The sequence below is a fragment of the Amphibalanus amphitrite genome, unplaced genomic scaffold, assembly GCF_019059575.1.
Source record: "Amphibalanus amphitrite isolate SeventyFive unplaced genomic scaffold, NRLGWU_Aamphi_draft 002546F_arrow, whole genome shotgun sequence".
Classification (NCBI taxonomy): domain Eukaryota; kingdom Metazoa; phylum Arthropoda; class Thecostraca; order Balanomorpha; family Balanidae; genus Amphibalanus; species Amphibalanus amphitrite.
The window spans coordinates 5,491-28,509 of record NW_024883965.1 but is presented as its reverse complement, the minus strand read 5'-3'; the positions used below and the strand labels follow the sequence as shown (position 1 = coordinate 28,509).

Here is a 23,019-nt window from a genome sequence, read left to right as displayed (position 1 = left end):
TATGATATGCACTTACGGCTGGAAAACAGCCTCTTACATGCATCATAAGTCGATCGATAAAACACAACCTAGCACAATCCCTTCCTCAGCGTCCCTGACTTTCCGGCGTATTTAGCCAGAGGACGGTTGCTATTTGAGACATCCATGATCCCATGGTCAATTATCCTGGCACTTTTCACCCTCCCTGGAAAATAGCGTCGGGACAAACCAGCCACATCGTGTCCGTTGAAGCCCGTTTCATGACCGCGGTACGAGAATACACTACATAATTGGGACCACGAGGATATATGAGCCTACAAGAGAAACCGCTCCTAATTAGTTAGCATCTCCGCAATATAACGGCGATGATTCGTCAATTCGTCAGTACTAAAAGTAAAATCACAATGGGAAAGCATTGTTAGTGACGTAGGCGAATCACCACAACTAATGTAAGCGAATCGCCACAATTCATTTGCTTCACGATCAAATAAGATGTATGGGTAGGTCAACGTGATTCTACCACAAGTGCTCTAAAAGTCAATATAGAAGACGTTAAACAATAACCAACAATCAATAAGTCACTTCTCCGGCGATTGATGGAAGCCCATGCGTAGTCTCACTCCTACCCATTGGTAACAGAGACCCCTATATAGCATTATCCTGATCCCATTCGCTGCAGCCCCCCAGCTGAGGAGGTCTGGCGCTCACGGCGCCCTCTGCCCGCCCGGTACCTCAGTCGTCCCGTCCAGAGGCCGCCGCCTCCCGCAGCAGCTGCAGCACCATCCCGGCCAGACGGAGCGCATCCTCCTCGCGCACCCGGCCGCGCAGGTAGTTGAGGTCGTAGCACAGCCGGCCGGACACGGTGTGGAAGCAGTGGCTGCCGAACGACGCGTCCATGGCCGGGTGGGCGCGGAAGGCGCGGTGCAGCTCGTCCAGCCGGACCGGCGCGCCGTCCTCCCCGGCCGCCGCGCCGCCCCCGTCCATCACCCCCAGGTTGTTGATGTTGTACACGAACTTACTGCCGTTGGAGGCGGAGGCGCTCTTCTCCATGCCGGCCACTATCCGCTCCGGGGTCATGAAGCGGCCGAGCAGCTTCATGGGCAGCAGCGGCAGCCGCAGCTGGAGCTGGCGGTCCAGAGCGGCGCCCACCCGGCCGGCCACCGTCCACAGTCCGTCCCCGTCCAGCGGAACGGTGCCGAGCGCGCCGGCGGCCGCCGACAGCTGCCGGCCCTCGTCCGGCGCCAGGTAGCGGTGGGCGCTAACCAGCCACATGGTGGGCAGCGGCGGGCACGGGCCGCCCAGCAGCCGGGCGGTGGCCACACTGACGGCCGCCGACAGCGCCGAGTTCACGGACACGCCGTGCCGGCGGCACTGGGCGCGCAGCGCGGCCGTCTCCTCCGCCGTCAGCGCCGCCGGCACCGTCCGGTTACAGTAGCTCACCGAGGCGTCGAACGGCGCCACGAACCGCTCCAGGAACGGGTGCCGGCGCCGGCTCAGCACCACTGAGAGCGCGCGCGCCAGCTCGCCGAGGACAGCCGGCCGCAGCGGCAGCCGCTCGGAGCGCAGCAGCTGCTCGACGGGCGGGGATACAGCCGCCGGCGGGGTGTCGCCCAGGGGCCGACCGGCGGCCGCCCGCGCCAGGGCGGCCACCAGCCGGCGGCAGATCAGGCCGTTACTGATACCGTCGGTGATGGTGTGGCACAGCGAGAGGAACAGTGCGGCGCGGTGCGGCGGCCGCTCGGCGCGGCCCGGCAGTAGCGTGGCCTTCCACAGCGGCCCGGCGGCCGGGTCGATGGTCTGTTCGCGCAGCTGGCGGTGGTGTTCGGCCAGCCAGTCGTCCGCCGGAGGCAGCACGGACAGCGGCACGTCCGGACACGGCCCCGCCACCAGGTGGTGCGCGCCCTCCACCGGCGCCACCCGCGTCCGCAGCAGCGGCAGCTGCCTGGGGACAGAGACTGGCTATAGATAGATACATAGTGTCACTCGCGCCCGCTGCTCTGGGAACATAGACTGGCTATAGACACACAGTGTAACCCGCGCCCGCAGCAGCGGCAGCTGCCTGGGGACAGAGACTGGCTATAGATACATTGTGTCACCCGCGCCCACTGCTCTGGGAACATAGACTGGCTATAGATACAGTGTAACCCGCGCCCGCTGCTCTGGGAACATAGACTGGCTATAGATACAGTGTAACCCGCGCCCGCTGCTCTGGGAACATAGACTGGCTATAGACACACAGTGTCACCCGCGCCCGCAGCAGCGGCAGCTGCCTGGGGACAGAGACTGGCTATAGATTAGATAGATACATAGTGTCACCCGCGCCCGCTGCTCTGGGAACATAGACTGGCTATAGACACACAGTGTAACCCGCGCCCGCAGCAGCGGCAGCTGCCTGGGGACAGAGACTGGCTATAGATAGATACATAGTGTAACCCGCGCCCGCAGCAGCGGCAGCTGCCTGGGGACAGAGACTGGCTATAGATACATTGTGTCACCCGCGCCCGCAGCAGCGGCAGCTGCCTGGGGACAGAGACTGGCTATAGATACATAGTGTCACCCGCGCCCACTGCTCTGGGAACAAAGACTGGCTACAGAATGATACATAGTGTCACCCGTGCCCGCTGCTCTGGGAACATAGACTGGCTATAAACACACAGTGTAACCCGCGCCCGCAGCAGCGGCAGCTGCCTGGGGACAGAGACTGGCTATAGATACATAGTGTCACCCGCGCCCACTGCTCTGGGAACAAAGAGTGGCTACAGAATGATACATAGTGTCACCCGTGCCCGCTGCTCTGGGAACATAGACTGGCTATAAACACACAGTGTCACCCGCGCCCGCAGCAGCGGCAGCTGCCTGGGGACAGAGACTGGCTATAGATAGATACATAGTGTCACCCGCGCCCGCTGCTCTGGGAACATAGACTGGCTATAGACACACAGTGTAACCCGCGCCCGCAGCAGCGGCAGCTGCTCTGGGGACAGAGACTGGCTATAGATAGATACATAGTGTAACCCGCGCCCGCAGCAGCGGCAGCTGCCTGGGGACAGAGACTGGCTATAGATACATTGTGTCACCCGCGCCCGCAGCAGCGGCAGCTGCCTGGGGACAGAGACTGGCTATAGATACATAGTGTCACCCGCGCCCACTGCTCTGGGAACAAAGACTGGCTACAGAATGATACATAGTGTCACCCGTGCCCGCTGCTCTGGGAACATAGACTGGCTATAAACACACAGTGTAACCCGCGCCCGCAGCAGCGGCAGCTGCCTGGGGACATAGACTGGCTATAGATACATAGTGTCACCCGCGCCCGCTGCTCTGGGAACATAGACTGGCTATAAACACACAGTGTAACCCGCGCCCGCAGCAGCGGCAGCTGCCTGGGGACAGGGACCGGCGGGGCTAATATAGACACACGGCGGCGAAAAATGGACACAGAGGCTGAACATAGAAACACCCCTGACCCTGGAGGTCAGACGAGCAGCCATGGCCCAATGACCTCTGAAGGTCAGACAGATAGACACCGGAATTCGGAGGTCAGACGGACACACAAATATTTACCTCTGGAGGTAAGGAGAACAGTCACACTGACCTCTGGAGGTCGGCGAGCGCGTCGCGGACGGTGTCGGCCTGCAGCGGCCGCTCCGACCTCAGCAGCAGCGAGTACTGCAGCAGACTGGTGCCGGCGCGCCGGGTGAAGAGCTCGTGCCACATGGTCTCCTGGGTGCCCAGTCGGCGCAGCGCGCGGCCCTCCCGGACAGCGGCCGAGGCGGCCATGGCCACCCGTCACTGCCGGTGAAACGCCGCGGTAAAACAGAGGGAGGCATGTGCGGCACGCGCCTATACGGAGAGCGATTCATCGGCTCGCAGCAGAGTTGCATATAGCTGGACTAGTGCGGTTTTAAATCGTTGGAAGCGTTATCCCATACCATTATACCTACAATATCACAAGACGAGGGAAAACAAGCGCATGCCACCCAGAAAGGGAGCACTGCCGCCTGCGGGCATCCACCGCTATGTAAAGTTGCTGTTTAACTGACCTACAGCCACACACCCATCAATGAAGGGACAACATTCTTTCGAAAAACATAGCCCGGGGGTGCAACCAACAGTGCCTGAGCAGTCGTAACCGACCGTAAGTTAGCTGGTTCAGGTCAACTCCAAAATCACTGCTCGGCAAGTCTTGCCACTTGAAAAACATAAATATAGCTTTAAATTTGAATTCGACTCTCCACGCAACACTCATCAATAGGCACATAATGTTGAATGCAACAAAGACCTTTAGAGACGTGTCACCAAAAGCCCGGAAGCAAGGCAATCAGTGCTTCACACACAGCAAAAAGTGCATTGGAGCAGAAAATGTACCTACCTAGTTGCTCCTCGGGAGTCAGGATGTGTTAGCGTTAGATGGTGTATCCACTTCTGGTGATCAGATCGATAACAGGGCCAATATGGAGCAAGATAGTGGTTGGCCGGAGGGGGGGGGGGGGAGGGCGCAAACGCCACTGTTGCTACGTTGCACTCACCAGATACGTACCCCCGATCCTATTTGAGGAGCAGCCAGGCACGTAGCCAGGATTTTGCTCAGGGAGGGGCCACAGGCCGCGGCCTAATGCCGTACCCCCTCCAAAAAGGAAAACTCCTCGCATTTGGCCCACTATTTTTTTTTTTGGGTGCGGTGCAGCTGTTTTTATTTTTGTTTTTCATTTAATCTAATTTTATTTTTCGCCTTCAGGGGGGGGGGGCATGGCCCCCGTGGCCCCATTGGCTACGTCCCTGGGCGCCGCGAGCACAATCGCATCTTCAAATATCTTCTGCATTGGTTGAGTCATACCGTTCCCCCCAAAAGATACCTCATTTGGTCGCGACAAACCAGCAGACACCTGAATGAGCCCTGCATGTGCGGAAATGCGAAGTGGGAGGTGGTGTGTAACCCAACGCTCATGTGCACTGAGGCGATCGAAAGCAGGCCACAGAAGGGAGGGGGAAGGAGGGGGAGGGGATCGACCGACGGCGACCCAGCAGACCGGCACACGACCCATCGGCCGTCGGCCGTCGGTTACACACTTGTCCTGGGGTGCATTTCGACCCGGCCGGCGAGCCCCTCCGCGAGCCCCTTCGGCTCCGCTGAACGCTCGCCTGCACTGCAGCGCTTATCAACGGTCAGCGAACCGCCTGCCCGCGAGCCGCTTCGTTCCGTTGCTTATAGACCGCTGTGTCCCAATCGTAGCACGCCAACCGGCTGGGCGCGAGCCACTCCACATGCTACTTTCATGTGGTGATTGGGAATGTCAATGCTTCCCCGACCGAACATATTTTAATTCTTATAGTACCAGCCTACCTTAAGGTGGGGATATTTAATACCGAGTGGGTATATTAATTATACAGCCTGCAGCGACATAGGGAAACCGATGCGTAGGACGCCACTCTTTTGCTGGTGTCGCCCTTTTTCTAAGATCACCTAATCTTCTGTGGGCGACCCACTTATGCCTAGCCCCTAGGGCACCCATGTTCTGATGGGACGTCTCTTTTGCTGGGGTCTGAGGGCGCAGTTCTTCTGGGGCGTTATTCTAATAAACGAGCCCCACTCATGCTGAAGACGCTCCCACTTCTGGAAGTGCGCTATATTTCCGCTGGGGGCGCAATACCTATATCATTTGAGATGCCCTTCACCTCCACATATGCCGCAGAGAGCCCAACCTTCACTGCGGTGCCCAATGCTGGAGCGCCCTCGATAAAGATGGAGCGCCCCAATTCTGCTAGGGTTGTCCCTCTTTTCCTGGGAGCGTCTCGCTTCCACTGGGGGAAAGTGGGGCCCATCTTCTGCTGGGAGTGTCCTTCGTCTCATTGAGACTTCTTCCTTTACTGGACGACTCACTGTCATCCAAAGGCTTTTTCAAAGTTTGCCCTCTTCTCCTTTAACCCGCGCCCCAGTGGCGGTCTCAGCACCCCCCCCCCATTCTGATTCTGAAATATTTGGACTGTTCCTAATCCTATGCGTACACACGGATCTAGAGGCATTTTCATTTTTCTCCATTGACTTGACTTGCCGGCTGGAGAGGATTGCAAACTTTTTTAGGCTTGGCCAGTTAACTTGACCTGGTGACCTGACCTGACATGACCTGGGGTCAAAAATTTCATACATTGTCCAAAATTGATGTACAAAAAGCTACCCCAAGCGGCGCGGCGCTACGCGCCGCGGTTTTTTATTCACGCGCAAAAAACGCGACAGGGGGGTAACTTATGCCCCCCCCCCACTGGGGCGAAGGTTAACATCTCTCTTCTCTTACCCTCGCCGAACCTCTTGGTTTTCTACATACGCGCCGGCCTAGTGGGGAGGGGGTTCGGGGTTGGTACGACCCCTCACCGTTTCGCCCCTGATGGAGCTAGAGCGTCGCGGAAAAAACAAGCGTGTGCGCCGTTACGAGACGCAGCGACTGGTGTCCAATTTTAAGGTCTTGGGTCAACCGGCGACCTCTGTGGTTAGATCAAATGGCCCAAGGTTCTCGTTCGGTTTTTGAAAAATAACTTCGCAAAAAACGGTCGCAGCACTACGATTTTGGCATCATCGTGTTCGCCTCGCTCAGGCACGTCGCATAGTATCCTTTTTGTTCGGATGGGGTCAATCTGAGGTGTTGACCTCGGGTCAAGGTCAGGTCACGGCCCCCATGTCACGAAGTTGGTCGAATGAGGTCATGTCGCATATCATTGGATTCAGCAGGTCTTCCTGACTCCATTGGTGGATTTCTCGACTCGCTAGCTCAATTGGATCGGGGGTTACTGACGAAAAACTCTTATGACCCTAGTGTCAGGGTCAACAATACAAAAATGAAGCATCGGACCGTGCAAGGAGTGCATGTAATCACGATTCCGTGTGCTTGAGATAGTTTAAAATCTCAGACCCCTGAGCTCGCCAGTCGCCCGCACCACAGCTCAGCCGGAGTTTGCCGTATATAGGTACCCATTACCTACGGCATAACTCCGGCTGTGCAGTGCGGGCGAGCTCTGTGAGTCTGGGATCGTGTGTCAGCTCCAGTAGAGCTCCAGAACTTGCCCGTCACCGTACTTCGGCCAAAGTCGTGCCGGAGGTAGCCAGAGTAAAACCAGATACGGCCCAGACCAATTTTGCTCGCCGGGGTGCAGATGCACTCCCATCCCTATTCCGCGTGAAGTGCACGCTGCAGCACCTGCTATCAGTCATGCCGTACCTCAACCGTACTTCAGGCTTCAGCCACAGCAAGCCAGAGCACTGAGCAGCTACTACAAGGGAGCCGGACTTGAGCCGGACACGGCAGTCCGAAACCATACCAACACCGGCGCGCTACGACAATGACTGGCTAACCGGAATAGATCCAAATCGAGTATCGACCCCCCCCCCCCCTGTTCCGACGGCGGGGTACACCAGGGTACACCAGCCCAAATGTCGGAGGCATGTCGGAGTTGCCGGGGCAAAACGGACTTGGGTCAAACAATGTGGGTCAAACTATCTTGAGGAATCTTGGGCCAAACCAAATTGCTGTCTGGGACAGTGCAACCCTTGGTGCAACCGGTGCAACCTAGACCCCATGCATACACAAAGTTACAATCGTGGATAAACTTCCCTCATCACCTCAGGTATCCTACCTGGTCCTGAAAGATTACGTACAATCAAGGCTATAGAACTCCAGGTAAGGACACCAGCCGTTTGACCTTGAACGCCGCCGGCCGGCCGATGACGTCATTGGAGGCAAGCCGGCTCGGCGGACACACAAGGCGAATGCATAACGGAGGGGCGTTGGAACGTTGCGGGAGCCGGGGAGATATTTTAATGTGGTTGTATACCACCATTGTTATGTTTATTGATCTACAGACTGCATTCTTTTAAACCTCGATGCACTCTAGGCCTGGATGGTTCGTACATTCGTGGAACGATCACCCCGTCCGAAGTCCGTGGTCGAAGCTGTCATAGTATTAAAGACACTAAGACGGGTGCAATAACGGCGATCCGATCCCGTCTCTGGCGAATCTAGAGGGGTCGTAAGGACCCAGGCCGAATCTGACCGTCTATTTTTAGGGAAACGGGGTGGGTGAATTGACAACCGATGGCTTAAGAGATAATGAGAAGAGATCCCGTCGTCGATTGTTGTTTGACAGACAACACATGTTGTACTGGACGTATGACCATCAGAGGTAATGCCTGAACGTAGGCAAGCATAATTGTTCTGTCATACTGTTTAGGAATATAAAATGGTAATGGAGATTATTGAGGATATGATCTCTACATTACAGGAATTCGCTAATTACTACGGCCCATAGGGGCACCGCCGGAGCTGTTGTTTTGCCATCGGTCCCAGGCAACTCCAGGGAGCTGCAGTACCCGGCGGCCAAAGCGGCCCACTTCGTCGACTCGCAGGTCCTGTGGGATTCCGTGATGCTTTAGTGCTTCACCCACAGAAGCACGGGCATAGCAGTAGGATGTGGGGCTAGGTGTCTGTCCACCTCTTCATTGAAAGAACAACGTATACAGCGCCTGGTCCCGCCGAAGCTCGGTATCGAGTGACCGTGACTTATTCACAACTGGCGGATCCAGGAAGCGGTCTTGGACACTGCGGGGGCTTACCCCAAAAAGGTTTCTCGGAATTAATTTAAAAAAAAACTCTGATTTCTATTCCTTGCGCACTGCTGTGAAGTGTGATTAACCAACATTTCCTCAGAAAAGTTGTGAAGTTTTCTTTGATTCTCGAAAAGCGATTTCGGGCGCTGCCAATGTGGGGGAAGACATTTGCCCCAAATGCCTTCCCCTGGATCCGCCAGTGGGTTGCCCCACTCCGAGCTTGACTAAAACCATTTTCAAACCCCACCAGAAACCGATGGTAAGGTGAATTTAAATCCAATAACTCATCTCTGTCTGCCCGCCTAAATATGTATACAACACATGGTACGGCACCCGGCCCTGTCTGAGCTATGAGCCGATCGCGATATTTTCGGCTTTCCCCAACCCAAGCTCGATTAGGAACGTTCTCCTTCCCCACCCGATTGCTGATGTCAATTCAAATTCAATACCTCATCTCTGTCGGCCCGACCATAACCCATTCATTGCACACCGTTCAGCGCCCCGCCCCGCCAGAAGTATCCTAGCGCGCTGAGCAGTTGCCTCCAGCCGCGTCATCGCGAGGCCCCGCGCGGCCCATAAATTAATACATTGCGCGAATAGCCGTGTCGCCCCCCTGCGTACAATTCCGCTCGGTGGAGCGCACGGCACGCGTGGACGCGCGCAAGCTAAAGGCAGCTTACGTAACGTTGCGGGACCGAGGGCCTCACCTCGTTCTGGTTCTACTGGCCGGCCGCTGGGGCCGCTGCTTGTGCTCCGATGGTTACCTCAACCTACTGCTGCCGCAGCCGGCAATCAAAGACGTTACACCCCCACAGGTCCAGGTCACCATACGCTAACGCCTGATAATCTTTTAGCACTTTTTCATCAGCCTTGCCCCCAGCCACCAAGATTTTTTTGCAACGACAGACTCTTACTGCCGACAGGTCCTTTGCATCTTGCGCATCTTGCTTTGCATAATAAGCAGCGCAATTGATTGAAACACGGGCGCCAGCTACGCCGCGTTTAAGCGCAGCCATATTCTGGGAATTTTTTTGTACATAGTTATAAGTTCAACTGTTTCACGCCTGGCACAGAGTCTTCACATATTCGATCAAAATACAACACCTTCACACAACTCATGGTCTAATTTGCATTAAATACTGGCTGTAGGTTTGTAAGAACATCGCAAAATCTTTTGAATCAATTTAGCTAACGTCAAAATTGAAAGTTAATTGATTGCTGCCATATTTAGATATCCAATCCTCTTCCGATGTTTATGGACGACCTTGAATGAGTGTTGTGTAGAGAGACGACGACGCGGAGGACGGCGAGGGGAGATTTCTCTTTCTTTACTTAAGCACTGCGTCGGGATTTAGTGAATTAAAAATCAATTAAATTAACGACCGCAAGATGGGAGTACCAAAGTTTTTTAGATGGATGTCTGAACGATATCCTTGCCTCAGCGAGATTGTCAAGGAATATCAGGTGAGATGAATTTCAAAATGTGCAGTTTCAATTTAAAGCGTTGAGCAGTGCTCAAGGCTAAAAATCTAACTTATGCGGTGCAGCGCAGATTTGGCTTAGTACAGTGTGGATTTAGTGTAGCATGGTGCGGACTTGGCTTGGCGGCTGGCGCTCTGCGAGTTTAGTGTAGCATAGTGCGGATTTGGCTCGGTGACAGACACAATGGAGCAGACAAGATGGATGAGGAAAATCGTGACGCACTGCTGGAGCCTCAACATGCAATGCAGTATGCTCTCGGGAGCCCTCTACGTCCCAACCTTAGCGTGCTGTGCCTGCAAAGCGGACATTTTCCAGCTGTGTTTGAAAGCTTAATATGTAGTTTGAACTGGGGCCTGTGCATCTTGATGACCTGTGAGCCATACTTTGCCATATGGTTTAGCACTACAATTGGAATTAAGAGAGCACCTCATCAGCTTTAAGCCTTTCAAATGGCAGTTTCAATAAGCATATAATCATTTCTCAATTTCCCTCAACCGTGTCACGGGTCAAGACTGCACTGAAATACTAGTGTGTGCGTGGCAAGTGCAGGTCCCTATACTGTTGCAAAATGACCTTTCATGAAGGGGCTATGAATTGACCAATTTCCCTCTCATTTCAGATTCCTGAGTTTGACAATCTGTACCTGGATATGAATGGTATTATCCACCCATGTTCGCATCCAGATGACTCTAACCCGCACTTCCGCATCACCGAGGAGACAATATTCAACAACATCTTTCATTACATTGAGGTGAGATCAGATCATGGGTGTCCCAATAAATCCTGCTTCAATCTTCCCAACATTGATTGGCTGAGTGCACAAAACATATTGATACAGCTGATATATATCATGTTATTGCTCAGGCTGTGTTATGATCATGATTAGTTGTCACTATATCGCTTACCATAAGCGTAGGAACCATGGGTGCAAGGGTGCAGCTGCACCCACAACATTTATCCAGTGGGTGCAGACAATGTATTCTGCACCCACAATAATCTGAACCAAAAACCCCTTTTTCATCAACACTACTTCCCATGCAGCACGGCAAATTCAGGATATGTTGCCTACTATCCATCTTTCGAAGCATTTGCTACTGTGATCAGTGATGGTCTTCAAAACTTACATTTGTGCTGAAAAAAGGGAAATGGAGCATGTGATTGAACACATACCGAACCGATGACCCACTGTCAAAAATTTTAGCCCGATATCTTCGAAAATGGCTAAGTTGGCCGCTTTTACTTTTTGCGGTAGTCAATAAGTATTGACAATATTAGCCCTCGAATGTGTGCAGCGTTTTCCAGCTTCTAATGTGTAGGGGGAGGGGGAGGGGGGTCGGTCGGACCCCCTGCCGTTCGGCCCCTGATCGAGCTAGAGCATCGCGGAAAAAACGAGGGTGTTGCCCGTGACGAGAGGAAGCCGATGATACCCAATTTTAAGGTCCTACTTCATTGGTTGACCTTCCAGGTCAGGTTAATATTCCAAAAGTCGGGAAAATCGGGACCTGCTAGAACTGCGTAAAATTAAGCTGTTATCGGGTTTTTTCGGGGTGCTGATCACAAATATCTGATGTTAGTTTTGATCACAGATGATTTCTTCATGCATTTAGGCCAGATCGGGTCAGGTCAGGTCAGGTCAACCATTAGGCGTCCTACCGGCTATCCATAGTAGGTGTCAACTACCACTGACGGCGTCGTAGCATGTCACGAAAGCACTAAAACTACTTCGTAAACGTTCAAATGGATGCTAAATTCGAAATCAGCCCTATACACTACCCTAGAAACATGCAAAACTCGAAAAAGTGAACCGAGGTCATCAAAGGTCAATGACCTGAACTGACCTTCAGGTTATCTTCACACCCACCGTGATGCATGGGAAGAACACCATTTCACATGTTTGGACGTCTACAATCATAAAAAGACTGGAGACGCACTGATAATGTGAGCTGACATACGCCAAATCGCGATTCCGGCCGAACATGGTCTCGAGAATCAGGTCACAGGTCAAGGGTCTTTTGGGTCAGGGTCATGAAATTTTTAGAGTAGGTGTAAAACTGATCAACTCGAGGGTACTAAAAGTTTCGTCGCGATCGGCCGCTTTTTGCGCGAGTTATTTGCGAACAACCATGGGGGGGGGGAGTTCATCCGACCCCCCTACACATGCGAGGGTCAATGCTTCCAAATGCACTTATCGGTTGGTACCTTTTCGACATGGTACACCCTCAAAGCTCGTAACGAGCCTTCGCTCGGGTGTCGCCCCCCCCCCCACACTTCACCGGCCATGGCTGGATTTCTGCACCCATGCACCCACAATGTTCCAGCCGTTCCTACGCCCATGTCGCTTACCTCAGCTCCCTTAAAACACTTCGTCAATATTGCAATGGCAGTGAATTGGTACAGCAGTCACAGTTGTGTGCTCCGTTCCTCAGGTTCTGTTCCGCATGATCCGCCCGAAGAAGGTGTTCTTTATGGCGGTGGACGGCGTGGCGCCCCGAGCCAAGATGAATCAGCAGCGCGGCCGCAGGTGGGTGCCTCTCGTCGGACCGGTAGCCCGCCGGCATGGGCGGCGACCACACCCGTGTGTTTTGGCCCCGTGATACCGGCAACGGTCGTATGCACCCTGCTCAGTTTGCATTATACGACACTGTATTGACACCAAAAGCCTTCCACATATGGCGTGGCGATTACGGCTTAGATCCGAGTATGCGGCGCCTACCTAGCGTAATGAAGTCTCCGACGCCATGTTATTGTCTCCTTTCATTACTACCGCCGTTTTGCGTTATCCATGCGTCTCTCGACCCGGCATATTGCCCACGCATCCTCTGACACCCCTCCCCCGTCTCAGGTTCCGCTCAGTTCGCGAGGCACAGGACCGCGAGCGCGAGGCGCGCAACCGCGGCGAGGTGCTTCCCACCGAGAAACGCTTCGATTCCAACTGCATCACGCCCGGCACGGGGTTCATGGTCCGTCTGAACGCCCAGCTGCGCTACTTCGTGGCCAGGAAGATCAGCACCGACCCGCTCTGGCAGGGCATCCGCGTCATCCTCTCGGGACACGACGTGAGTGACAGGGCGGCCGGGCTGCTTGGCCGCGTGGTGTATGTCTGTGTGTATCCAACGCTGTTAATATCTGAAGCTGGCTGCTTAACTTAGCACTAGATTGCCTCTAGACTCTGGTTTTCTGGTGTACGTTTGACTCCCATCTCCCCTACTCAGGTTCGCGGGTGTGCATATGAGTCACCATAAGTTGTTAGTTAGTGGTGTGCATATGACAGTGTGGAATTATCTAACTGTCCCTCATCCCCACACCGTACCTACTCAGGTGCCCGGCGAGGGTGAGCACAAGGTGATGGAGTTTATTCGGTACGAGAAGTCGCTGCCTGATTACGACCACAACACGCGACACTGTCTGTACGGACTGGACGCCGACCTGATCGTGCTGGGACTGTGCACGCACGAGCCCCACTTCAGCCTGCTCAGAGAGGAGGTACGGACCGCAGGAGACAGGTCAGGGTACAGGGAAGGGACTGTTCAAGTCAATTAGGTACGGGAGGCGTATAGGGCAGGATACATGGGAGAGGTACAGGTTAAAATGCGGGGGAGAGTACAGGATTATCCTGCATTCTAACACAGGAGGAGAAAGCATGACCATAAGCAAAATACAAAATATTACGTCTAATTGCTATTCTTGTCCTCTATCGTGGCACACCTATCTGCTGCCGCTGTACCGCCCTCCGGTCCCTCCCTGCCCCGCCTTCCACCCCTCCCGCGCCGCGTCTCTGATGGCGCCGGCGCCGCGCGACTGCAGGTGCTGTTCACCAAGCAGCAGACGAAGCGGACCACGGTGCCGGAGGAGATGACGTTCTACCTGCTGCACCTGAGCCTGTTCCGCGAGTACCTGGGCTACGAGTTCAGCGAGCTCGAGAAGGAGCTGCCGTTCAAGTTCGACCTGGAGCGCATCATCGACGACTGGGTGAGTGTCTGCCGTCAGAGGTGACGCTGAGATGGGGTGGGATTATCGGCTCACGGGCGAGAGCACTGGCCACCTACTGAGCATTGTTTTATTGCGGGATATTTGAGTGCCAGGGCCTTTTTGTGGGGGAAGTGGTAGTGTACCGGTATACCGCTAATGCCACCAGGCTGACTGCATGGTCAGGATGTATCAGCCGGGGATGCTACTGATCAACAGCTTCTTGAATCTCTTCGAAGTGGGAACGGGCTAACGCCGACTTCTAGCGAACATTCGATGTAAATTTAAACTCCATTTCGGCCTGTGATCGCTTTTCTCCGCGTCCCCATCAGGTGATGCTGGGTTTCCTGGTGGGTAACGACTTCGTGCCTCACCTGCCGAACCTGCACATCCGCGAGAATGCGCTGCCCACCGTCTACCGCTGCTACAAGCAGGTGCTGCCCACACTGGATGGTGAGAGAGACAGGTCGAGCGGCGGGGTCTGGTCGGCGTGCCAGCGCCGCGGACAGATCCCTGGGCAGGGGGACGAGGGGGTACTTTCACTTGATCTGGTGCTGGACCGGGTGAGTGTAGGCGGGATGCCTACGACATTGCAGCAACCTGTGTGACGTACGATGGACATTGTCAGTTGTTATGTAACTATGGAGGATCATGGCACGCTTATTCAAATGCATAAACACAAGACACGCCAATTCATCAAATCCATGATAGTTTCTCGCGTATTATCGGCATATTTTTGTGTGTGACAACCGTTTGTGTACAAAGTTTTGACTCAGGCTCAAAAAAGTGGTGACTGATTTCTCAAACACAATAATGGAATTACCTGTTCTGTCCGGGCTTCTGCCGCCCATCCATTACCTATAGCAGTCATGGATAGTGGTGGTGCGCTGCGGATGGGCGGCTGCTGTCCATATTGTGCTTGACACGTTCTAATATTTATCCAGCCATGGTGCAGGGTAGGTACATCAATGACGGCGATATCCTTGCGTTGTCCAGGTACTGATCTGTACCCTTCCTCCCGTCCAGGATACATTAATGACGGCGACACTCTGTCCCTGTCCAGGTACTGATCTGTACCCTCCCTCCCGTCCAGGATACATTAATGACGGCGGCACACTGGTGCTGGAGCGTTTCGAGGCGCTGATGCAGCAGCTGGCCCAGTGGGAGCTGGACAGACTGGAGGATAAGGCGGCCGACCAGCGCTGGCTCGACTCCAAACGCCAGCAGGGCACCATGGACATCCGCTACTCCGCCGGAAAACCGCGAGACAAAAAGGTCGGACGGTTTTTCAGATGCTTTGGAAATGCTTGTGCAAGAGTTCAGACTTTGATACGATAAACACATTCACATTTCGAGGCAAAAGATCACAATAAGCTAGATGCATCATTGAAATGGTCATTGCCCTTTTAGACTTTTAGACTAGTAAATTCCTTCTAATGTTGTTGTGCTATCCTGGTATTGTGACTTGCGTGGCGATAAAGTTCCGGCTTATGGCTTCCGTTACTTCTTTATTCTTTTCTTTATGTGTCCCTGTGTGTTTTTCGTCTACTATTTTCCCAGATCTCTCCCTATTCGTCTTCCAGTTCCCTCTCGCTCCCCTCGTGATGTACAAATGAGTGTCCTGTGTCCCTCCGGCAGAGCAACATCAAGCTGAAGGGCCGCGCCGATTTCGAGTCGTTCGCCATGTTTGACGGCCTGGACGGCCTGGAAGACGGCGAGGAGCTGGAGCCCAGCAAGAACAAATCCGTGGTAAGAGCGGCGCGGAGACACGGGGGTTATTCATACCGACGGTTTTAAACATGCCGCAGCAGCTTTTTTACCATGCCTCAGTGCGGCTGTCGGTTTGTTTGCGGGTAATAAGGTTTTCTGGAGTGTTCGTTGATGACCTGTGTGAGATGTTTCATTCGTTCATGCCATTTCCGTAGATATACATGATACATGATAAAGAGCGGTGCGTATCGTCAATTTCTTTAGGTCACTCTTTACTTTAGGTCAAATCTTACAATGCTTGAATTGCGGAACATTTGCTTGAGCGACATCCCATCCTTTCATCCAAGGCTCTATAAACACTGCCATCACTCTACTCTGTGTTGTGTCTGTTTTCGCAGTTCAGTGAGATCCACACCAACATCGACGACGAGCTGTTGGAGGGCGACGAGTCGGTCTCGGAGCTCGAGTACCGTCAGCAGCGGCGCCACTACTACCAGACCAAGATGGACGTGGACATCTGCCCCGAGGAGGCGCTCCGGCTGGCCGTGGAGTACGTGCGCGCCATCCAGTGGATCCTGCACTACTACTACGACGGCGTGTGCTCGTGGTCCTGGTTCTACCCGTCCCACTACGCGCCCTACATTGGCGACGTGCGCGGCTTCAGCGCCGTACCGGGCGTGGTGGACTTCGAGTACGGCCGGCCGTTCCTGCCGTACGAGCAGCTGCTGGCCGTGCTGCCGGCCGCCAGCCAGGACTCGCTGCCCGAATGTCTGCGGCCGCTGATGACCTCGCCCCAGTCGCCCATCATCGACTACTACCCGGAGACGTTCGAGACGGACCTGAACGGCAAGACGCAGGACTGGGAGGCGGTGGTGCTGATCCCGTTCATCGACCAGGAGCGACTGCTGGCCGCCATCCGGCCGCTCTACGACCAGCTGACGCCCGAGGAGGCGGCGCGCAACGTGCACGGCGACGCCCACCTGATCGAGTACACAGCTGAGGACCAGGGGCGCACGGAGTCGCCCGGCTACTTCCCGCCGCTGCGACACACCTTCGCCCGGGTGACGGCGCGGCCGCGCGACCCGTTCATCGCCGAGCGCCGCCACTTGCGCAAGGGCCTGCTGCCGGGCGCGCGACTCGACGTGCTGGCCGCCGGCTTCCCGACGCTCCGCCACGTGCCGCACTCGTTCCACCTGGCGCGCTGCAAGGTGAAGGTGTTCCAGCAGGCCTCCATGGGCGAGAACATGATGCTGACGGTGCGCACGCCCTGGGGAGACGGTGAACCGGACGCCGAGGCTGAGGCGCGCCGGCTGCTCGGCCGCGTCGTGTTCGTCCAGTGGCCGCACCTCACAGAGGCCACCGTGGTGTCTGTGGCCACGCCGGAGAAGAAGTACAGCCTGCAGAAGGGCTCCACCGACCAGCTGAGTGTGCAGCCGCTCAGCGACACCGACCGGACCGTCTGGATCGGACACATGCACGACATCAAGAGCGAGTGAGTGCGGGGGGGGGGGGGGGGAGGTGCAGCTCGCACTGCCTCAGGGAGGGCTGGAGGGATAGGGGAGGGATCACTCGCCCTCGTCCCGATCACTGATCAGGATCTCCACCGCTTTCTTGGATAGGAAATCAACTCTGATAAAACTTTAGTTGTCTTTGAGGAAGGGTGAAATGAAACAACAGCCTGTTTAAAACCTGCTAAGCATGATTGGCGTATTCCTCCTCATTTCTGTTAGACACTTCTCCGTGTTCACCGTTCTACAGAACTCAGACCGTACTCATCCGCGTCTGTATTCTTACTCACTTGTCTCGCCCGCCTGGGGCTGCCTCCGGGCCTCACCACTCAGCCTCCCCCTGGTCTCCTTGCCACGCCTCACCGCTCGCCCGCCGGCAGGTACGAGGGCCGTCGGGGTATTCTGACGGACGACATCCCCGTGCTGGTTTACGCCAAACCGCTGACCGGGAGGAAACACGCGGCCACCCCCGACGGCCACGTGGTACTGCAGAAACAGGTGGGGTGCGGACGTGTGGGTGTGTTGTGTGATGTGTTCCGTGGGGTGGGGTGAGGTGAACGTCAGACTCGTGTTCCGTGGTGCTGCAGATACAGGTGGGGGTGCGGTGTGGGTGTGTTGTGTGATGTGTTCCGTGGGGTGGGGTGAGGTGAACGTCAGACTCGTGTTCCGTGGTGCTGCAGATACAGGTGGGGTGGAGTGTGAATAGGTTAGGCGGAGGGATGGGGGAGTCTTTGGCGGCTGTGTGTGACGGTGAAGAATCGGGTCAGGATATTGTGAGTCACTAACGCTGCGAAATGACGGAGAACCATTAAACTGACTGTCGACAAGCCCGTTTTCTTTCACTTACGCGCCTCTTACCTGAATTTATCAAAGCCAACTGGAATGTGACGTGATCACGCTCGGTCATAACTGTCCTCTATATGATAAGTGGTCACTGTATGGTCCCTGTCTTTGTCTAAGCATTGTGCTATGTCTGCTTCATTCACATTGCCTGGTCACTGTCGTATCACTGCCGTCTGTCGTATCACTGTCGTACTCTGTCATTTCGCTGCCGCCTGTCCTGTTGCAGTGGTCGACGGTGCCGAAGCCGTTCGCGCTGCAGACCTGTGTCCGCGAGCTGAAGACGCTGGAGGGCAGCTACACCAAGTATACCTCGGTGGCCGACCTCTTCGACAAGGGCTCCCACTGCTTCGTGCTCGCCCCAGACTCCTACGCCTCAATGGGAAAGGTCCGTGCTGGCTGGAGATTAGCTTCTCAGTAACGACTAACGAGTTGTTGAAATGAGCTTTAGTAGGCACAATGGGAGGCACAAACTATTTTGTGTGCTGACTTCACTTAGTAACATCGTGTGATAATCAACGTTAGTCATGGGTGACGGATGATGATGACTGATGTTTGTAATTAACATTTAATGATTAATCTCCCTTTATGACATCTGGCAGTTGACGTTTATCAGTGACCTGTGGCGACTGACATCTTTCAATGTGTGCTGGCGTCTGTACGCCTTTGACTGACGTCCCTCAATGTGTGCTGACCTCTGCACGTCACAGGTAATTGAGGTGACGGAGCGGGGTCGGGTGCGTCTGGACGTCACCCTCACTCCGGAGCCGGACTTTAGCGCCGTGCAGCGCAAGGAGGCCCGCCTGGCGGCCACCTATTTCCCAGGTGAGACGCGGCGCCGGCCCGCCTGGCGGCCACCTATTTCCCAGGTGAGACCCGGCGCCGGCCCGCCTGGCGGCCACCTATTTCCCAGGTGAGACCCCGCGCTGGCCCGCCTGGCGGCCACCTATTTCCCAGGTGAGACCCCGCGCCGGCCCGCCTGGTGGCCACCTTTTTCCCAGATGAGACTCTGAGCCGGCCGGTCCTCAGTGGAAAGTGGGCGGTTTGCGGGCGAAATACTGCGGGACCGGAGAGCGGACTGGGTGTGGGTAGATGAGTGAGCGTTCGGCGTGATTCTTATTTTTGTTGTGCTGTGGAATTTTACATTGATTTGTCGGGCGTAAAAGGATTGATTCACAATATTTCGGAGTTTTAATTAATTTGGTTTTCGATGCACTCAACATAAAATGTAATCAAAAGACGAATCTTATATTGAAACACATTTCATAAGTAACTTGCTGCAAGTGTCGCTACTCACCCATTAGCCGCTTGCGTGGTTGTAGGACGTATCCGCTTGTTGATCAGCAGTGAGCCCTTCAGAACCCTCTGATCGCTGATCCTCGTCTAACCCGCTCCTCCCGGCGCCGCCCGCAGGGTACGTGGTGGCGCAGAAGCTAGGCATCACCTCACACCTGGTATCGCGTCTCACCGGCTGCCTGCTGCTGGAGCCCGGCGGCGGCGCGCGCGCCAACGGAGCCTCCAACATCGTCGGCGAACTGGAGGACGCGCGCATCGACCGGGACGCCAAGTTCAACTGCGCCATCGAGATCAAACACAACAAGAAAAACGAAGAGGTGGGTAATGGAGGGATGCAGAGAAGGATGATGGGACGGAAGGATGGAAGGACCTGGGAGGGGCGTGACTGAGGAGAGGTGGCGATCAGAACAGGGCTTGCTTGCTGAATATCGAGCTAATAGGGAATATGATTGGCTCTATGTGGTCTAAAACATTCTTGTCGCTGAATACAGTCAACAGCGATACTCAAATATTGTTGCACAAACTAATCACATCACAAATCTCTTGTGAATGTAGACCGTTTGATATCAGTTGCGAGGCATGTCAGTACCCTGCGTCCCGACGATTAACCCTAATCTATCCACTGCTGAACGTGATGGGTCGCCGCGCCTCCGTCTTACACCTGTCTCTGTGTACACTCGAGGGCAGATTGATGTTCCACCACTCCCTACCCATCGGGCTCCCATGGCTCAGCACTGGCTGCTGCCAGTGGCAGCACTGGCACTGGCAGGCAGTGCTGAGCAGTGCTGAGGGTAGGCAACACTGGCAGCAGCCAGTGCTGAGCCATGGGATCGCCCGATGGGTAGGGAGCAGGGTTGTATACCAATCAAGTCGATTGAATTGATTGATTTGATTCAACGCGTATTTTGAGTTGATTGGATTGAGTCGATTGACTTTTCGAGATGACTGGTTGACTGACTCGTTTGACTTTAGCGACTGGTTGACTGATTTGATTCCCGAAAATTAGAGTGACTCGTATGATTGAGTCGATTGAATGGAAAGTTGAAATAAGTTTTAGTTGACGAAAAATAATGACACCAATTGATGACATCAAAGATCACAAAACTACACTGAAAACTGCTTGTCATCACAACTGCAATATGGGGTAGATGGCCAAATAAAGAACAGGGCCTAAACATGAACAGCCAACTTTGACTTTCAACTGCAATAACTGCTCCAATCCTGTGATAGAACCTGGCGATGCACCTACCTACCTTTCTGCACTCAGCAGGAAACGTTTTTTTTTAAATCCAGATGATAATGATAAAGTGCAAGGCCCTATATACTAATAAAGTGTGATTAATTAATAATTCACATCTCCACATCTCCTCAGAACCCACTGAACTCTATAAATATCCTGAAACCCCTACAAAAATAACTGAAACAAAAGCGCCGTTTTCGTCTCGCTAATTACGTTTACATTAATAGCTAATTTGCTGCATTGTTTAATTTGCAGCAGAACGTTTGCTGATCCTTTTCTCCTGAGAGCCTAGGCATAACATATTTAATATATTTCATTTTCCTTTAAATATTTTACCGAATATTATTAAGTGGTTTTATTTCAAATGAAATAATAATTAAAACGAAATTGGTGTTGTACAACCGATTTATTTTATGATGATCTACCATACTACATGATAATCAATGACGTCATCTTACCAAAAAATCAAAAGACGTAGAATAAGGATTTATAAAAGCTTAGCATACTTCTTGGCAAAACGTTTTCTTTGTTTTTTTCGCAGTCGCACCAACGGCATTTAATTTTCCTTGTTCTTCCTTTGTCCTTAACTTATCCTGTGGTTCCAGAGTCCCTGTCCTTTCCATTTCCTTTTAAATATATTTTTAATGCTCATCCCTATCCCCCAGTCCTAACAGTTTCAAATTGTATTGCAATAAAATGTTTTGAATTCTTCACATATAACCTATCTACCTTCGTTGGTACAGTTGGTAGCCAGTGACACATCTAGGCAGGTAAGTAGGTCAAGGTACCTACCTGCTTTCCTGCTGTCTTCATAAAGCATACCTAATGGAGTTGTCAAATTTGTAGCTGTAGCACATTTTCAACACTTTCATATCAATATGGTGTCAGTGTGGCACGTAACCTAGCTAGGTTCATTATGTTCAGGGTTCAATTCAGAAGAGCTCCGCATAACTCACATAAGAGACAGACGGGGGCTTTACATGGGGTAGATGGCCTGATGACTTAGCTGAAATATGGCCAAAATTAAATTGACAACTTTTAGGTGAAAGGTGGTGATTTGGGTTAAGGGGCGTTTGTTGAAGTCAACTACTGGGTTATTTTGCACCCATTAAATGAAACTTCTAGTTCTGCTCCAATTCTACCCATTGAACCTCAATATCATGATCCACCTGTCCATCACTAGGTATCCTTCCTTATTACAAAGAAACTTAGAATGGCATGACAATTTATAATTTTAAATGACAATATTTTTGTTTCTTCTGTAGGTAGGTAGGTAGGTAGGTACACCAGACTGCTATGGACACTTTTCCAAGTTGGTGGGGCAAAAAACCTAATGTATATCTTGGTTTGAGTCGTTTGATTGAGTTGATTGATTCCTTTCATTGTCGCGTTTGAGTCGATTGAATCAATTCCCGAAAACTGCTCTGACTTGATTGATTTGATTGGTTTCCCAAATTTGTCGTGATTGAATTGATTGCTATTGATTGAGTCGTATACAACCCTGGTAGGGAGTGGTGGAACATCAATCTGCCCGCGCCGTAGCCGGGACAGCTGCCGCCGTTATTAGTTCACTTCTCCGCCGCCAGATGCCGGGCTACTCGCGGCGCAAGGACGGCCAATGGATGTACTCGGGCCGGCTGATCGATGTACTCCGAGAGTACATGTCGCTGTTCCCGGAGCTGATCGAATTCCTCGGACGGAACACAGAGGGCTTCAAGTTCAAGGAGGGGGACATCTGGCCCGAGCCCGAAATAAGGTAGGGGTAAGGGGAGACGAAGGGAGAGGGACGGAGCAGGAAGGCGGGATGTAGAGGGAGTGCACAGGGCGTGGGCATTAATGGAACGGATCATATTACAAGCTGAAATGGTTGGACGGGGTGGGCTCATGATTCGGCGATAGTGCGTAAACAGGATCCGGTTACCATGAATTATATTCCAAATGTACCTTATAACACAGATACTACTGTTATCTACTACTGTTATCTGTGCTTATGATTATGATATGTCTAAGCTATAAAGGTTAACACGCGCCCCGATGGGGGGAAGGGGGCAGAATCTGCCCCCCTCCCGTTTTTCGCCAGTAACTTCTAAACGCGTTACGACGTCAAACTTTCAGTACCTTATCATACATCAATTTGACACGTTCCCTGAAAATTTGAGCGAAATCCGTCGGAAATTTTTTGAGAAATTGACGTTTTAGTGACGTCATGTTCGCCATTTTCGGCAAAATTTCAAACGCCGCTAACATCTTCATTTTTAAAGGAATCAAGACGTAACAAAAAAGGTTATACGTGATTCTACTTTGTCTATCAAATGGGTATCTCGGATTTTTAAAAGTTTTGGATTTTGGCCCAAATTAAAAAAAAACTGACTTTTTTGGGAAAATAATTATAAATCCAAAAT

At 53.1% G+C, this 23,019-nt stretch overlaps 2 protein-coding genes across 2 annotated transcripts; one reads left to right on the top strand and one right to left on the bottom strand.

Moving 5' to 3' along the window:
• On the bottom strand, nucleotides 1-9,521 carry LOC122377131. The gene is made up of 3 exons (XM_043357095.1): nucleotides 9,283-9,521; nucleotides 3,575-3,771; nucleotides 1-1,921 (listed from the first exon to the last, which is right to left on the bottom strand). The coding sequence occupies exons 2-3, from the start codon at nucleotides 3,757-3,759 to the stop codon at nucleotides 712-714; spliced, it is 1,395 nt and encodes a 464-aa protein (XP_043213030.1). The 5' UTR covers nucleotides 3,760-3,771; nucleotides 9,283-9,521; the 3' UTR covers nucleotides 1-711.
• Nucleotides 9,522-9,831: 310 nt separating this feature from the next.
• On the top strand, nucleotides 9,832-22,373 carry LOC122377132 (5'-3' exoribonuclease 1-like; the record flags this gene model as incomplete). The annotated part of the gene is made up of 15 exons (XM_043357096.1): nucleotides 9,832-10,039; nucleotides 10,677-10,808; nucleotides 12,484-12,578; nucleotides 12,900-13,113; nucleotides 13,376-13,540; nucleotides 13,862-14,026; nucleotides 14,356-14,476; nucleotides 15,117-15,298; nucleotides 15,662-15,772; nucleotides 16,132-17,225; nucleotides 17,622-17,739; nucleotides 18,311-18,469; nucleotides 18,792-18,906; nucleotides 19,495-19,694; nucleotides 22,204-22,373. Coding segments are annotated over exons 1-15 (3,116 nt in total), but the record flags the coding sequence as incomplete, so codon positions are not given.
• Nucleotides 22,374-23,019: the final 646 nt, after the last annotated feature.

Coding starts and splice junctions, on each gene's coding strand:
- LOC122377131 (XM_043357095.1), bottom strand. CDS start 3,759: ATGGCCGCCTCGGCCGCTGTCCGGGAGGGCCGCGCGCTGCGCCGACTG. Junction 1,922..3,574: donor GCGCTCGCCGACCTCCAGAG/GTCAGTGTGACT, acceptor CTCTGTCCCCAG/GCAGCTGCCGCTGCTGCGGA.